The sequence below is a fragment of the Patiria miniata genome, unplaced genomic scaffold (assembly GCF_015706575.1).
Source record: "Patiria miniata isolate m_02_andy unplaced genomic scaffold, ASM1570657v1 HiC_scaffold_24, whole genome shotgun sequence".
In the NCBI taxonomy this organism is placed as follows: Eukaryota; Metazoa; Echinodermata; class Asteroidea; order Valvatida; family Asterinidae; genus Patiria; species Patiria miniata.
This window is the reverse complement of record NW_024037063.1, coordinates 19,675,140-19,693,421: the sequence shown is the minus strand read 5'-3', so window position 1 is coordinate 19,693,421 and position 18,282 is coordinate 19,675,140. Positions and strand designations below refer to the sequence as shown.

Here is an 18,282-nt window from a genome sequence, read left to right as displayed (position 1 = left end):
CCATTGCAACCGACCCCAAAAAACCATAAATCATAATATTTGGTTATTTTTGAATAAAAACTTTGTAATGCATTTTATATGGGAGTGAAAACCATGTTTTCTGTTCACGAACATATCAAGTATCCACTTAGGACTAAGAGTTAGCACATTACCAACTACAATGCATGCTGGGAATCCAACATGGCGCCAGTGGTGCACAGGGCCGAACTTAAATTTATTTTTCACATTTTTTTCACAATTTTCTTCGTTTTAGGTGTTTGGAAGTTCTTGAATGAGAGATGTAACGCGTTTATTACATCAGACTGATGTAATAAACGCGTTACATTTCTTTTTCAAGAACCGAGTGCCGTTTTGGTTGAAAAGCAGCGCACATCATAAGAACGTGCGCGCACGTCAGACATTACTCGCGGCTGTGATTGGTCAAAACAAAAACCAGTGGGCGGGGCTTATTGATTTGTTCTATTAATAGAACGTTACCTCATCTCCATCCACGGTTTGTAAAGTTATTGTGTTGAGTGTTACCATCACATTAAAAGAGGATAATGATGCTGCAAAAAATGAAATAATATTGTAAGAGGACATTACTATGTTTCCCCAGGTGATTTTATTTACATGTCCGTCATGTATCTTGGCATACACAAATTGAAAAAAAAAAATTATAATAAAACAATTTTCAAAACCAGGGTAGTTGTGTGTTACAAGCTGAAAATTTCATAACAACAATTATGCAAATACCACCCCCCTCCTCCCAAAAAATCAAAAATCAAAAAAAATGCTGTTACAAATCACTGAAATTATTTGGTACATAAGAATACAAAAATAAAACCAAGCGATCCCATGCTTCTACTGAAGCCATAACAAAAAAAGAACAGTTTCCCATTTTCAACCACCCCATTATGTTGTCAACAGGGTTTGTTTCACTCGCAATCTGAACAAAAAAAAGGACACATGAGATTCAAGTTCATGAGCAAAAAATAAAATTAATATAACATTTTTCTAGGGATATAATAGAGGCAGCAAAGTTAGTGTCTTCCGGAAGTAGGGTTTGGAAGATCGTTAGCGAAAACCACCGACAATTGGTGATTTGGGTTAAAAAAATCAATATTTACTATATTTCACAACACGTTACGCATGGTAAATTAATAGATAATTTAGGCTATAACGTAAAACAACATTTGGGGTATACTACAAAATTTAAATACATGTACGGGAGAAGATTTTATACAAAATAAAACTTTAGGAAGTTAGGATAGCTTGTTTGCTTTAAAAAAAAAGTTGCTCAATTTATAAACACAACAGTTGCAATTTTAAATACATACTTCCTACAAAAATATTTGAGTAAATAAAAACACTACTTTTTTTTGTTAGCACCCATATGGCAGTGTTGGAACACTGATACAAAATGTATATACATGTACAATTTTGTCTAACTAAAAACAGTTTTCATACAAAAGCATGGCTGGTCGATCAAGCTGTGTCTTACTCCAATACATAACTAATAATGAAAAAAAGGCAAAAAGAAGTCACGTGGTCATCAGTGGGCCAATAACAACTTACGTAAAGGTAATGCCTAAAATTGTGTCAAGCTACAGACAATTATGCAGCAACATGTATTCATCCTTTTGGCTGATTGGACAGTTTCGTCCATGTGACTGGGTGGATCAAATGGTACACCTGAAGATAATTTATCTCCATGGCAACGCATGAAATGACAATGAATTATGACGAACCTTATCAGTGACAGTGATTTTCAGACTTGTGGATCTTTTTTATTGTTTCTTTTTTCATGCAGTTACGAGGAATGAACGAAAGGTACACTCATTACAGAAACACTGTCCTAGATGACTGCTGTGTCTACGACCTATTCAAGTCAAGATTGGTACAGATTTTCTTTTTCTTTTTTTGAGCCCTCTTGAGAACAGACCCCTGCAAAAAGCGCCCTCGCTGACGAAAGGTTTCGCCATTCAAATTCAGTGGCAATGACACCACAAAATGCCTCCTCATGCGCACCACAGAGGGACAAAAACTGCCCCAAGTGAGGGCGCTCTTTGCAATGGGTCTATAGAGCTCAGTCACAAAACATGAGGAAAGAAGACTAGCTCCACTGAATTCACAAAAAGCAAGAAACAGTCACCACCCAATAAATATATTAAACGAAAATAAACAAATCTACATTACAGCACAATCCAGCCTCAACTGGCCTTCTTTCTTTGATGCTTCATTTTTTTTTCTCCAAGTTCCTTCAATACTCATTACTTATTCTGCTTCCGTGACCAAAACTCAGGCTCTGAAATTTCTCATATCAGGAATCTAACATTTTTTATCAATAAATAAAATCAAAACGTCTATAAATTTTCCTAAAAGCTTAACATAACATGGAAATAGCTACTAACAATGCAGTGTTAGAAGGGAATATACAATCAACATTTGAGCAATTTTACAGTCAAAATGCAAAACAGATAAAACAATTAACAAGTTAACTTAGCTTTCTTTTAAAAAAAAAACACGAAGAAAAATACCCTGAAATTTTAAATGAAAGGTTTAAAGAAACAATACTCAAACGACTGTTATCTATCAGGATTCCTGAAAACGTGAAATTTCAGTTTTTTAAAATGTACAATGGAGAAAATGCCATCTTGTGAAGAACTAACCAAACTAGAGATTTTCTGTTTTAAATACTTTTCTTGCCTGCAAATAAACATAGCAATTGACAAAGATACTGCGACAGCATAAAGCTATGGCACCACAATTTCGCTATAGAACACTGTTCGTTGTTCATGATACAAGTGTGTTTCAAAAACTGCGATGACCAAGATGGCTCTATTTTTGCATCAGCAAAAAAACATAATACTGCAATGGCTTTTAAATTATTTAAAGGGGAAAAAGAACCGGAGATATCATTTATATCGGGTTTTCTTTCAAACAGGCCAAGCTTTTTCTCTTGCAAAAAAACAAAATGGCAAGTTTCATATTGCATTTCTTGGTAGGGTACTTGTGTGGAAAAAAAATGATCAAAGAATAGCTAAAGATAACCTGTTCTAACCTCAAAACTTGCCCCGTATCATCCACGGGGAAAAAAAAAACCTGGGAAACGAAATCTCCCCAAATTGAGCACCAAAAGCTGAATTAATATTCCAAAAAAAAAGAGAGAATTGCATAAAAATTATTCCTAGCAATTTCATTATTTTTTTTAGCAATTAGCTTTGTTACTATATACAGTTATTGATGCTATAAATAGGTATTAAAATCAAAATGTCTAGGCTATTATGTAAAAACTGTCTTTCTCATTTAAAATAAGTAACATTCCCATTTTTTCAATTAGAATATTCAAATGTAATTTCTTGTGGTACTTTTGATCCTTTCCCTATTTGTGTCATTTTTATTTTCTGAACATACTTAACATACTTTTCCCCCTTATTTCATATAGAGCATAGTGTTATGGGCGGATTATCAAACAAAAGCAGAGATCTTACAAAGTTTTAAACAGGAGTTGAAATGAGGAAAAAAATGCCTTAAAAACTTGTCTCACACTTTCTCACTTTCAACCATATACCCTCTATCACTCTTCTAGTGCACATTTTGTTATGCAGCTCTGCCATCTTGGACTTGTGCCCCGAAGCCTCTACACGGAATGATCCCTATGGGTTCCATTGTTAGAAAGGAACCAGCCTATAAAGGTGAACCTAAATAGTGCACTGCCATAAATAAGATAAAAAATAGGTAATGTTCCGGGGTGCCTCTGTACTATTTTCCAAAGAGTAATAATCTACGGTTAACAGAGAAGATAGTTTGTGTGAGAGCAAGGAGTTCCAGACGTTGAAAAGATGTATTTTACATCACCGAGAATTTCATTTTTTTCCTGAAAGCATTATTAACTTGTGACCAGCACTCTCATAAATCATATGGTTTCAAACTCTCTCTCTTTAAGCACACACAACACATACACGCACCATACAGAGCAAACTATTTACTTTCCATGTTACAGCAGTCTTGAATGAGTAGCCTAGCTAGCTTGCAGCATGCCCATTGAAGGGGTTTTATACATCGGGGCCGATATCACCTCTCCTTATGCCTGAGAAATGGAGTGGTCCTCCTGTAGAGAGACACAAATGACAGAGATTCAAATTAGAGAAGTACCAAACAGAAGAAAGATGATGTTTAACGGAGGGACAATCAAAAGAGGGCTGAATATTTTGGTGGTGGGGGGGGGGGGGGGGGGGGGGCTACGCGTACTTACATGTACTCACAGCTGAGAAGCTGAATTGCGAAAGACGCGACTACAACATGGTCGAGCCGAAGGCATGTAAAGACGCCTTAGGCTGCTGCTACACGACCCATGTCTGACCACGGAGCACAGCCAGACATTGAAAGTGTTGATTTTTGCAGAGAGAGGAAAACCGGAGAAAAACCCTAATGGCACAGGAGAGAGTCAACGAACGACTCTACTCACTTATGGTCCAAGTTTGAATTTCACTCAAGATGATTTTCCTCATTCAACACGGAAAGAAACTATATACAAATATAACACGGTTTGAGGGTGGATAGTCAATATTAGCTCCCCGATGTACCCAATGTTGACAAAACAGTTCCTGAAGCAAATCCTAGGGAACCAGTTTGTCAACTTCCAATACCGAGGGGAGCTAATATTGACCATCCACTTGAAATAAACCATGCCATATTTGTTTTACTATATACCTAATACATATGCACCTAAAATTTTGTGTAAGGTTATCTCAGCAGAAGATTGTTCATGCGTGCACACTAAAATTATGTGATAAATCCATGATTGCTTCACAAAGCCCATGCGCAATAGACAATAACACGGATAACCCATCTGATAGTAGTCTACTACACATTCACATTTACCGTGTGGTCGATCCTTGCGTGCGCGCTGGGCAAACAGCACAACCAGCAGCTGACGCATGATGGTGAATCAACCAATGAGAATTCGCATCTTGATCATGAATATGTATGAGGTACTATAATTGCCAATACTCTTGTATAGTGCAGAGTTGCATGCCAGCACCTTGAAACCATGTAATATACTTTTTACCCTAAAACAATGTAATATGTGGATACTATTTACCTGGGACCATGTAATATACTATTTACCCTGAAACCACGTTATATGTGTGTCCTATTTACCTTGAACCCATGTAACATGTGTATACTATTTACCTTGTTCGCATGTTGGGCCCATCCACTGGTCTATACATTCGCAGCTTCCAACTGTAGGATTACATGTAGCGCCGTTGGCGCAGGAACAGACAAACTGGCAGTTGGGACCATAGTGGCCATCTTGACATTCTGGAATGGAAAAAAAAAATTATTAATAAAACTGTTCAGCAAAAATATTATAATTAAATTTTTCCCCCTCTAGTTTGGCACAATGCTAACAGTTGTGATTCCACTGCAGTCATTAGGAAAGTGTTGGTATACAAAAAGACATGTCTTTGCTAGTCTTAGTTTGGAGGGGAAATTTAAGGGCCAATTTCCCTTAAATAGTATATGTTGTTTTAAGAAACTCTTTAAAGAGGTTGTGGAATGCTCAAAGACATTTCTGTCATTTTTCGGGTATATGCAGCCTAAGGCGTGATGAATAAAAACGACTATTGTGTCTGTCATGAAATGAGTACAAAAGGTACTATTTGAGAGCTGTTTTTCAGGTCCTGTTTCGACCCGAACGTGCAATTTGTGTAAAAGTCGTCGTTGGGGGCAGCAAACAAAACATAGTAAATCGTGACGTAATAAACAGGACTTCCGATGCAGCGTAGTATAAACGAGTCCTGTTTATTACGTCACAATGACCTGTTTATTACGTCACAATGACCGAAAAATGACGGAAATGTCTTCGAACATTCCACAACCTCTTTAAACAATTAGCTACTGTTTTACTATGCAAAACTATTCACACAACAAAGCGCCCAAGTATGGTTGACAGAGATACAATCAGCATACTGACGAAAAGTTTCCTCAACTTTCGTGGAACAATTATTGAGTCGACACCTAAAAGCCAGTTCATACTTGGTGCGAAAGCAAATGCTCACGCAAATATGTGACGTCACATACTTTTATATATATATATATTATATACAAAGTATTGGCACTGCAAATTCGTAATAATTGAGCACACCTCAAACCCTGGCGAATTTTGCAGTGAAGGTTTCATGATGTCAAATTAGCTTTGCATTCCCAATCGAGTACAAAATGCAGTCCACATTATGGGGGAAATTTATCCCTCAACTTTTCTGGGATAAGTTTTAAAATGACTCCTTAAAGACAGAGTCACAAGAACTCACCTTCTTCGCAGTGTTGCCCGGTAAAGCCCGGCGGACACTCGCACCTCCCGCTGATCGGATTGCACATGGTGAGGTTGACGCAGTTGCACATGTCCAGACAGTTGGGGCCGTAGAAGCCCAGCGGGCAGGACTGCTTGCACTCCGGTCCCGTCCGGCCCGGCGGACAGCGACACTGACCGCTGACCGGGTCGCACTCGGCGGCTGGGTGACACTCACACTGACGGCTGCAGTAGGACCCGTAGAAACCTGGCTCACACACTATTTATAGATACAACCAAGAATAAATAAATGAGTGACTGTTGTAGCAACTTTGTTACATTTGTACATTCCTTATAAATACTGTGCATTCTTATTTGGAGCTTGTACGCATGCGCACCAAGTATCACCACACGACATTTGGAGTCTGGATGCCAGACGAGTTTCTACATGCAGTGTACATGGAAAAGTGCTCTGACTTTTACAGGTTTCTATTACACTTTGCAATCAGTCTTCGAAAATGAATGACACGTTGTGATTGTTGAGTGATTTTTTCAACTTTTCCTCTAGTTATTCTACGACACTACAACAAGTTTTACATTTCGTTGCCTTAATAATTATTGACTGTTATCCTGTGAGTTTTGTGGCTTGTGTTCGCCGAGGATTATATACTATTTCGGACCGAACTATCGCACAAACTTCTCGGAACCAGGTGTGTAGAGATTACACACTCGGCTGTAAGCCAAAGTTCACCGCACCAGCGTGGGAGCAGTTTTTACACCGCTTTGCTGTGCATTGACGATTGGACTCGGAGTCCCCGGAGTCCAGACATTTAATGATACAGACATTCGATCGGTAAGTGGCTATAACTTACATCATCGAACAAGTTATAAACCTCTTCACCGTAATAACATATAGACTAATTTGGTGACCCTAAATAAGAAGCCATTTCCAAGGCGGAACCAGGCTCGATTGCGCTCAGGTAGTACGCATGCACAATTTACCAGTTGGGTTACCAAAATGCTCGCGGGACTTTTCTTTAAGATCACATGTGGCAAGTGTGCGGCAAACCTGCGAGAAGGTTCCACAGGTTCCACCTCAAATTAGGTTTTGCCCTTCAACGATGTATAAACACTGTATATTCAGTGTGTTACCTCCCAAGTGGTAGTTGGAAAAAATCACTCGGGTGGGACTCGAACCCACGACCTCCTGCTTTCTAGTGCAGATGTCTTACCACTCGACCACCGAGCTAACGGGATCGGTTGGCTGGTTCGAATCTGATGTACATAGCAGCGGGTACCGCATTAAGTATTCCATCATTAAAATTCCATCTTATGAACAGGTTCCATCTTAAAAGAACTTAGAATGTAGACTTACTGTACTCGCATCGCTGGCCGAAGAAACCGTCATGGCACTCGCAGCAGCCCGTCATGCGATCGCAGCGTCCGTCGTTTTCACAGGCACATTCCAGCTCGCAGTTGGGGCCATACCGACCAGCCTGGCATTCTGTGACAAAGACATTCACCAAATATATGTTTCAATGTAAAAACAAGACTTCCTTATATCAGAAGTAGTCTTCAAATTCTTTTTAAAAAGTAGACAGGGCTAGAAAAACTTAACGTGAACAACAGCTTTGATTGTAAAATTCTAATGGTAGTTGACAAGGGATTAAAAACTCAACGTTGAACATTCACAGCAATGTTCTAACTTCATGTTCTAAAGACAATTCATAGGATCAATGTGCACACCTAATGTCACATTAACGGGGATATGAATGGATTCTGACATTTTGGCCTGAAATTTGAGTTATAAAAAAATATACACACATGTACGGTGCCAATTTAAAAAAAAAAAGCTGGAAATCAGGGAATTGTAGGAGGACTTTTCTTTCCAATTTGTGCTCATAAAAACTGGTTGGAGCTGAACAGGACTGGTTGTATAGGTTGATATCTGTCACACAATCTCATTAAAGGGACATTACGGCCTGAAATGTGCCCAATTGGGCCACAAATTGCATTTTAAACGAAATAGTATTTGCTACACAGAGTACTTAAAACTGCAGGGCACTGTTAATATGATATCATTTCAGGAAGACACTGTTCAGTTTAGGGGTTTTCTGTTTTCAAAGTGTGACCCAAAATGTGCTCATGGAAAACATTTGTGAGAAAAATTAGCCTGTCTTGTACTGAAACAACAACGAATCACCAAAGAAAAGAAAATTTATGACCACAAAATATCCAAAATTCTGGCAACTGTTGGTACAGAAATAGCTAATAACATTGAGGTTTCTGCCTGAAATGACATCCCATTTAGCACGAAAACCAAAAAGGCACCAAAATGTCCTTTAATATGGCAAAATGAATATTGAAAAAAATGTTAAATGGACACAAAGGTGCATTTTCAAGGATTGCATTAAAAAAAAATTACAGTACACGAACCCTTTAAAAGCATGGACCGCAGGTCACATGTTTGCTCAACTTATACTGTGCTGGAGCGAATCTTTTTTTTTTTACATCAATTGAGTATTGCTAGGAATTGGCGTGGCAAGCATTTCCCATGTTTGCACAAATGTAATTTTTTTTTCCCTTCCGAAGTTAAAAAATAACCAACCTCTGAAAAACTAACACCCGCTAAGTGCCAATCTGCGTGCTGCCTATTACAATCAAATTAAATTTGCATTTTTTTATATGGCTGTGACGGAATTCAGCCTTTTTTTTTTGGTCTTCAAGTTGCAGGGGTAATGAAACAGCTGTCAATTAATAATTACTACGTGCTCAATTAGCACTTTCTGGGCAGGTAAAACCTGATGTTTATTGACAATAAACAAGCGCTTAATTGGCAAATTAAGAGCCGCTTATAACGGATGCATATAGGCATTCAGTAAGTAATTACAGATCAAAAACCACGAACTAGCAACTACATGTTGTTGTTGGTGTCCCCTAACGTGGCGCAGTCCCTAACGATTTTGTACCCAATTTCCGGTCGCCACTGTTTTTGAATTTCGAACTAAAGACACCGAAATTGTTCATAAAGGTTCAACACCAAGTATAATTATTAAGGCATAAGAAGCAGTATTTGACTATATTGCAGTTCTACGTGCACGCAGTGCTAATGTTTTGACCAAGTCTCATAGACTTGCGTGTGGACGAACTGGTTTTTGACCATTTTTCTGTAAGTGGCCACCATTTCTTAATTTAGGCGCTATTTTCAATGCCGTTTTCACCATATACTACCAAGACATTGAAGTTTAGGAATATTTGAAACATGTAATTTGAACATGTCTCCCCAATTTTGAGAAATCTGCATCTGAAAGAGTGTAACCTTTTTTTGGACCACCATGTATACTGATTAGACTGTATTCGACAAATTGACAAACAAAATATTCAATAAAAAGATTATGTTAAATTTCATATATTGATGATCAAGGGCGGATCGGGGGGGGGGGGGGGGGGAAGGGGAAGGGGGGCAAAGTGACGCCGCAAAAAGGCAGGCACTGCGTACACCACCATCTTTCCCTAAAACAAATTGGTTAAAGTGGTCAGAAATTGCCTCAGATGGCACAACAGAGCATCTAGAATTCAAACATTTTTCGGGGCCCTTAAACGAGCCCCAAACCCCATGCCGCTATTTTTTTGGCCCACTTTTGGGGGACCAATTTTTTTGGGCCCTCCCCCCCCCCAAAAAATGTTGTTCTGGATCTGCAATTGTTGATGATGAGATTCTCATACTGTAAGCGATGACGCTGAAAAAAGTTTTTGTATTATGTGGTGATTATGTTTACACAAAGTTGTAGCCGGATTTGCACAGAACCTCTTACGAATTTTTAAATAAAAAACCCAAATGAACCGTGTTATGGTATGAATCCATGACGTACCTTCTTGGCATGTTTCGCCAGTCCAGCCCAGACTGCATGAACACAGTCCAATGGATGAGTTCAGCACGCCCCCATTGTGACAATCCTTGATGAGTTCGCAGTTCAGACCATAGGTTCCCGTCTGGCAAACTGAAGAATGGAAAACAAATACATCAATAATGCATGGTTGGGGAAGTGGATGGAAATTCTGAGTGCCTGTGACTGTTGAAACAGTAGGAGAGTTAGGCATTCTATTTTTGCAAAGTCCTCTAAATCCCGAGATGCTTATCGAACTATCTGGAGGTACTCTCTAATTACTCTAGAAAATATTCCTCAAACAGATTTTATAAAAAAAAAGGAAGACATTCACTTACTCCTTTCGCAGCGGTCGCCAGCAAAGCCTGGTCGACACCGGCACGTGCCGGTCACATGATCACAGGGGGCGCCGTTGTCGCAGTCGCATTTCTCCGAGCAGAACATACCATAGGTAGCTTCAGGACAAGCTGGTGCAATAAAAAAAAAGATTATTATTACATTAATAGGACATTTATTTCAATGCTGCCATACTTCCAATAGTGTGTAAAATTTTCAAGAAGTATGTTAATTGCTAGGGTAATTGACCTATCGCGGTAGAAGCGCGTTAGAATCGCGTCAACGCAGCTTGTGAAATATTGTACAATTACATGATATAAAAACTTGACGCGAAACGCGCAAAATCTGAGACAAACAAAACTTAGTGTACAAAAAACTCCATAGGGTTGTCTAAGGGGCGTGGCTAACTCGCAAACGGCGATAGGTCAATTACAGAGCTACAGTGAACACGACAGGAGTGAGATTTGGGAAAAATGAAAAATCCATGAAATAATTGCAGAAGATTGTGGCCGAGTTAGAGTCCTAACCAAGCAATCCTGGTAATTTTTTTCCTCATACTAAAAGACAGCAATGATGCAGTGCTTATAAAATCATGTCAGTATAATGCAAAATGCTGCGTTAAAATACATCGGCGGTTAAACAATTCATGAGATCTGGACTGTGACTATCAGGGAAGAGATAGAAATCGGGCATAAGGGAAATTATTTTGGCAGGAAGCACGCCATTTTTTGGGAAGAAAGTTTGTTACTGTCTTACCCTGATCACATGTTGGTCCAATCCATCCGGGCTGACAGTGGCAAGTGCCGTCAGTAGAATCACACGACGCGCCGTTACCGCAGACACAATGCTGGTGACAATTGGGCCCGTAACGACCATGGTGACAATCTGTAACGACAATCACGCACAAAAAGTGTCAGAGAAAAATATTTTCAGCTGAGATTTTTAATACAGCAATAATGCTTCACGGAAGATAGTTGAAAATTTAACCAGGTCGTTTTTGCTCAAACTATGTGGTGTTTATTTTGAGCAACAGCCACAGCATAAAAACGCAAGCATTAAAGCTACAGTCCATCATTTGCAGCTATCCAAAAAGTAACTATCAAAATGATTGTTGAAAAGCATACTTGGTTAAGAGAGTAATGGGACTAAACTTCCTGTGAAATTCTTCTTTCTGGCAAGCTGTCGTTTTGAAGAAAACAATGCGAGAAGGCCATCTGCACGATGCATCTAAAGACGCATTCTTGGAAAGGTCTGTCAGTAGTTCCTTTTTTAATTCGGCGAAGCGCGCAAGCATTGACACGATGCACACGTGTGCGTGGTTGCTATAATTCGTTGTTTGAAGGCACGACATCGTGTAGCTGCAATCGGCTGAATGAGAACGTGTCCCGGACGCTGACTTAAGGCGCAATTCAAAACATGACCCGGTAACTTTTAATTTGAAATCGAGATCCTAGAATATTGTTTTTCTCTGAATATACAGCATTCACTGAGCTAAACCTTCATCGGGTTAGTTGTTCAGCAACCTTCTTTAGATTTTGAGCACTTTTGTTGCTTCAAACAAACATAATGCATAAATTACAAATGGTGTACTCTACCTAATTAATCAACATCATCAAGAACAAAATGAAGTACGCTTGGCATGCTATGAGAGGTAGTGCAGGTAGATTGGCAAATGCTGTGAATGAAGGAACCATAGACGGGACCAGAGCATGAGGAAGGCGGAGAAGGATGTGAATAGATGATCTGAAAAGCAGGACAAGATGCAAGACCGAAGTACCGAAGCATGACGTCATTTAGAACCAGAAAGCGTAGTGCAAATGAGGGAGTACACGCACGTGTTGGTTCTCGGGCTGAATCATGCGCTAATATCTTTTACACACATTTGTGCAAGTGACGTATTCACTTCGGTACTCCATAGGGAAATTAAGCATCTGGCAGAGAATAGACTAGGATGGCGAGCATTAGTTGCCAACCTTCAGATCAAAGACAGCTCATGATGATGACGATGAACAAACTCAAGTATACTTGCAGAAAGCAAAGGGTTTGTAGCGCATCTGTTATTCTTTTCAAAATGGGAAGAGTTATTGAGTACCTTTAGTGCAGTGTTTCCCGTGGAAGCCCGGTTTGCATTGGCATTCTCCTGTCACCGAATCGCAGAGGGCGTTTTCCACACAGTCGCAAACCTCGGCGCACCGCTCACCCCAGCTGCCTTGTGGACATGCTGTAATAAAAAACAAACTATAAATGCTTTTGCAAGTTGACCAGTTTGTGTATAAAATGTTACTGACTTTGTTTGCTGCTGTTTTATTGTGCTTGATGTAGCAAACTGACTGGGGAATGAATATCTCTGTGGGAAACTCTGTGCAGGTTATTTCTGTCGGTCTGGCTTGTTTTATTCTGTTTCGGATTGGTCCGTGAGACCCACCAACTTCGCTTTTTGGCAACATTTTACTTCAAAATGCCACACTGCATTTTTCAGACCCACACATCAGGGTCGTCTATTTTGAATAATTTAGCATTCCAGTATTTGAAACAGCACTCAACCAAACATTCAAATAACTGAAACTTGCCGATCAAGATTTACACAGGCCAGCTGCAGCTGCCTTCCTCGCTGGTCAAACGTTGCATACAAATCGTGCCGGTTAAAATTTGCATGCAGCAATGGATAGCATGGGACGCTGGAGTGTTTGCAGTAAGTATTGTATAACTGTCCAGGGACTTATCCCAGCTAAAAGAATGGGACCAATAAAAAGGTGTCAACAAAAATGATACCGTCGACAAACAAAGTGGCATCTAACAATGACAAACGCAAATTTACGATTAACATAAACATCACAGTCGTGGGTGCACGTGCATTTTTTTTCTTCGAATATTCAAACCGGCCAAAAGCTATTCGAATATTCGGTTGATGATCGAATATTAGGTTGATGATCGAATATTTGAATATTCGGTTTAATCGGAACAGCTCTACCACACATCAAGTTAAGTTTACAGGTGTCGGACCTTTGTCAGACATCTTACTGTCGTGACTAGTCAAAAATTCACGGAGTGGGAGGCAACAGATAGATTAGAAGGAGGTACAGAAACGATGTTCTAGTTGGATATGAGACTTACGCAAGCTGCATTCGTGACCACTGAAGCCGGCAGGGCATGTACAGTTTCCAGTAATGTGATTGCATGGGTTGTCCTCTCCACAAGCACATTGGAGCGAGCAGTTCTCTCCGTAGAAGCTTCCCTGGCAAGCTGGCAAAAGAAAACACAAATGAGTTTTCATGTTGATTCTTAATACTCAAGGTGATGCAAGTCTTTGGGAATCTTAAATAAAGGTAATATACAACATTTGCGAACATCAAAAAGCAAAACTACCCAATAATTATGAAATGCCTTATTTGAATGCAATTGAATAATAGTCTCAGGCGTCCTGTGAAATCGTGGCACTTGGTGTACTGTAATTTTCAAGAAAAGTGTAATTTTTTTATCAATTTCAAACGATGGTCAGACGACCATCGTTGGAAAAAACTGCCTTTTCAGATACTGCCCCCAATTTACCAAATTTAGTTTTTGTTTGCAATCAGTTATACATCTGTGAGCAGGTGCAAGCCAGCTGGTCTGGTTCCCTGACCAGACCATTCCCCAACGTCTATAAATTACTCCGTTTCTGAAGTAGGGTAACAGAACGAGACTACAAGAACAGCATTTTTTCTTGGCTTTTCCAACAAGTATGAACACAAAACTTTAAACAGGTCAGTGGAACAATATTTGCTATAAAATACTAACCCCCAAATCAATCCATTTCTGAAAATTACAACAAAAGCAAATGTTGTGCATTACCTTAAAAAGCTTGCTTCCAACAATACTACCGTAATTCAAGCATACTAAGGACTTGGAAAACGACTCAATACAAACACTGGACCCAACTACTCACGTTTACTGCAGTAGGTTCCCCTCCAACCCGGCACACAAGTGCAGGCCCCGGTCACGCTGTCACAGCCCCCGCTCACGCACAGGCAGCGCTGCATACAGCTCTTGCCCCAGTAGTCCGCCATACACTCTGCAACAAATTCACCAATGAGAAAGCAGTGAAATGATGTCATCCTAATGCTCTGACCAATCAGGACAGAGTGTTGAGCAACCGACTACTGAGAAATAGTGACCTCGATTTCCTTCTTCAAGAAGAAGTATTTCAATTGATGCAGAAATTTTTGCCATTATTGGACATTGTCTCGATCACGGTGCAACAAAAAAGGAGAAAAGCAGGGGTCATATATTAGAAAAAAAGTTACTTTTTCTGTTGGCTACTAGTAACAAAAGATCAGTTTTTCTACAAGTATAGAGTTAAGGCACGATTCCAAAAAGAGTCGGCGGAGGTTAATTCAACGCCTGTTTCATGAATGAACAAAATCATACACAAACAGCCGTCGTAAATGCTATATTATCCTCGTCCAAGATGTTGAGATTATTTAAAACGCTGCGTAGTTACATCAAGTCTTGTGAAACCGATCGCAAGTTTATTGCGCAGCTGCGCAACAAATTTGTTGCGTAAGTCCTACGCAAGTAACACACTGTTTCGTGAAATTGGCAGCTGGGCCTACATGTGGATTGGGTTTTCAGTCCCTACCTGCGTGATTCCATGGGTTTTCCCTGGAATGTTATTCCGGATTTTCCTTCAAACACTAAAACTGTAATTTCCGTTTTACAAAGTCTCAAACTGCACTGAAGACATCTTCAATCCTCACCTTCTTCGCAGTGACTTCCGTACCAGCCAGCCTGGCACACACATGACCCGTCCTCCGGATTACACGTGCCACCGTTTAGACACTCGCAGACCTGATCGCAGCCCGGACCGAAGAAACCTGGTGCACACTCTGCAGACAAATCAATGGCGGACAAATAATTCAACAAGTTGAATTCAAACCAATAGTGACTTGTACTCTAAAAGCCTTTGTGACTGTCCAGCACAAAACTAGTCACAAAACCAGAGGACCAACTCTTGAAAATTTTGGGGCTCATTGGAAAGGACACTACATGTGACGGAGTAATACACGTTTTCAGTTTCCAATTTCAGGCCTCGGTAAGTTAAAAAACATTGAGAAATTTGTTGTTAAAGTTTCCCAAGTGAACTCTTCAGCAATGCACATTTCTAAAATAGCAATCACAATGAAATTTGGAGTGTACGCTTATTTTTTGTTCTCAAATATATGCACAAATTTTCATCAATGTTCTATGTATTATAGGCTGTATAGGCACCATCTCAAAATATGGCCGTTTGACTTCTGACTGGTTCTGTGCTGGCTGGAGGGTCACCTATAACTAAAATGACTGATTTCATGAAATTTGCTATACTTTTACAAGTATGAAACAGTCTTTTGGTTGTAAGAGTTTTTTTTTCCAACTTACCAAACTCGCAAGCGCGGCCAATGAATCCCGGCGGGCAGATGCACTCGCCAGTTACTGAGTGGCACGTAGCACCGTTGCGGCAAATGCAATGCTGTGCACAGTTCACGCCGTAGAACCCTGGCGAGCAAGCTGTAAAAAACAAACAAGAGGTACACGGAAGGTGAAGACCTGACCTTCAAACAAGGAGCCAACTCAACTTGTGTTCTTGGGCAAGACACTTTACAACAATTGCCCCTCCACCAAGGAGTATAAATGGGTATCTGTGAGGGTGGGGGGGGGGGGGGGATTGAAGTGAAACAAGGATCATGAAGACCTACAATGAACAGCAAAATCTCAGATTCAAACAAGCAAGCCAACCAAACTTGTGCTCTTGGGCAAGACACTTTACAACAATTGCCCCTCCACCAAGGAGTACACATGGGTATCTGTGAGGGTAGAGAGGGGCTTCTGAAGTGAAACGTGGACCATGATGACCTAATATTGAAATTAATGATGACCTAATATTGAAATTAATATTTCGGTTTCAAACAGGCAAGCCGACCCAACCTGTGTTCTTGGGCAAGACATTTTACAACAATCGCCCTCTCCACTAAAGTGTATAAATAGGTATCTGTGAGGGTGGAGGGGGGCTTCTGAAGTGAAACGTGGACCATGATGACCTAAAATTCTCAGATTCAAACAAGCAAGCCAACCAAACTTGTGTTCTTTGGCAAGACACTTTACTACAATTACCCCCTCCACCGAGGAGAATAAATGGGTATCTGTGAGGGTAGAAGGGGATTGATGTGAAACGTGGACCATGAAGAACTACAGGTAACATTAAAATCTCAGATTCAAACAAACAAGGCAACCAAACTTGTGTTCTTGGGCAAGACACTTTACAACAATTGCCCTCTCCACTGCGGTGTAAACATGGGTATCTGTGAGGGTAGAGAGGGGTAACTTAAGTGAAACATGGACCATGAAGACTTAAAAATAAAAATTTAAATCTCAGATTCAAACAAACAAGCCAACCAACTTGTGTTCTTGGGCAAGACACAAGACTCAAAGAAGTTGGAACTAACATTTGTCACAGCGTATTCCTCTCCAGCCGTTGGCGCAGATGCAGCGTCCCGTCACGTGATCGCAGATTGCATTGTTCTCGCAGTCGCACGGGTAGATACAGTCCATGCCCCACTCGCCAGGTGCACACTCTGCCAAAAAAATATGGAATAAAAAATAAACGTTCAGAGATGTGAAAACGAAGGGCGGACGACAGTGCTGTTGTCAATCACAAGTTAACCACAAGTCAACTGCAAGTATAAGGTTTAAGTTGTGTAGTTACGTTTGTCCATAGTGAAAAGCTACAGTAAAAAACAGTAGGATCAAAATGTTCAAAATAACAGGACAACAGTTGGACTTTTAGAGGACAAAATCAGGATAAAAGTAGGACTTTTGGAGGCTTTCAGGAGTAGTTTTCATTGATGCTCACCCATGTCCACAGCATCATAAGCCACATTTGGCATGTTCTATACTCACAACACTTGTGCTCCATCCTCAACTAAGCTCTTGGAAGTACAGTTGCAGTACTCCTGCGCCCAAGCCCTTCATTGTGTGATTTACTTATGACAGTGTGTAACACTGTTATGAAAATTATTTGATGAGATTTCATTTTTCGGAGTTGTGGGTCAAAAAAGTAGGAAAAAGTAGGAATTTCAAGAAAATAAATAGGAAAAGTAGGAGCAAGGTAAAACCAACTAGGAGGAAGTAGGAAAAGTAGGAATACTTGAAGCCTGACAGCCCTAGTGGGTATGATGGCCCTCACCTTCTTCGCAGTAATCCCCAGTGTAGCCCGGTCGGCAGTTACACTGGCCGTTGGCGGGGTCGCAACGGGCCCCGTGTCCACAGGCGCAGATATTCTGACAATCGTAACCCCAGTAACCATCAGGGCAAGCTACGAAAAAGGAAACAAATTTCAAATAAACCACAAAATGAGAAACCAACTTAGTGCATAGTGTTTAAAGTCGAACAAAGAAATTGACTGGAGCGGGACGATCCCCGTTTGGTATTTCCCAGATTTACAGCTAATCGCATCGTGACTTTGGGCGCGATCCCTGGCTACATGGCATATACGGGTTTATGGCTTCTGACTAGCGCCCTTGAACAAGGATATTGACAAACTGGGGAACCGCCAGCATAGGGCTGGATAGCTCAGTTGGTAGAGCACCGGAACGGCAATCTGGAGGTTGCAGGTTCAAATCTTTCTCCAGTCAATCTCTATTTATATGAACATTTATCATGGAAACTAAGATGGCCGCCAAATTATAAAATACATGCTTTCAATCAATTCATCATGCCCAAATTATCCTGGAAAACATGTTCATTTGTCTTACTACCATGCCTAGT

At 40.3% G+C, this 18,282-nt stretch overlaps 1 protein-coding gene across 1 annotated transcript in view; it reads right to left on the bottom strand.

Annotated features, from left to right (window-relative positions):
• Positions 1–585: 585 nt before the first annotated feature.
• LOC119731721 (multiple epidermal growth factor-like domains protein 6) overlaps positions 586–18,282 on the bottom strand; it is a 42,642-nt gene continuing 24,945 nt past the window's right edge. The window contains exons 19-32 of the mRNA XM_038204944.1: positions 17,702–17,830; positions 16,962–17,090; positions 15,898–16,026; positions 15,237–15,365; positions 14,426–14,551; positions 13,615–13,743; positions 12,593–12,721; positions 11,257–11,385; positions 10,503–10,631; positions 10,150–10,278; positions 7,653–7,781; positions 6,300–6,557; positions 5,179–5,307; positions 586–4,093 (exon numbers count right to left, since the gene is read on the bottom strand). Coding sequence (XP_038060872.1) covers positions 4,038–4,093; positions 5,179–5,307; positions 6,300–6,557; positions 7,653–7,781; positions 10,150–10,278; positions 10,503–10,631; positions 11,257–11,385; positions 12,593–12,721; positions 13,615–13,743; positions 14,426–14,551; positions 15,237–15,365; positions 15,898–16,026; positions 16,962–17,090; positions 17,702–17,830 — 1,859 coding nt within the window. The 3' untranslated portion in view covers positions 586–4,037. The remainder of the gene's footprint in view (positions 4,094–5,178; positions 5,308–6,299; positions 6,558–7,652; positions 7,782–10,149; positions 10,279–10,502; positions 10,632–11,256; positions 11,386–12,592; positions 12,722–13,614; positions 13,744–14,425; positions 14,552–15,236; positions 15,366–15,897; positions 16,027–16,961; positions 17,091–17,701; positions 17,831–18,282) is intronic.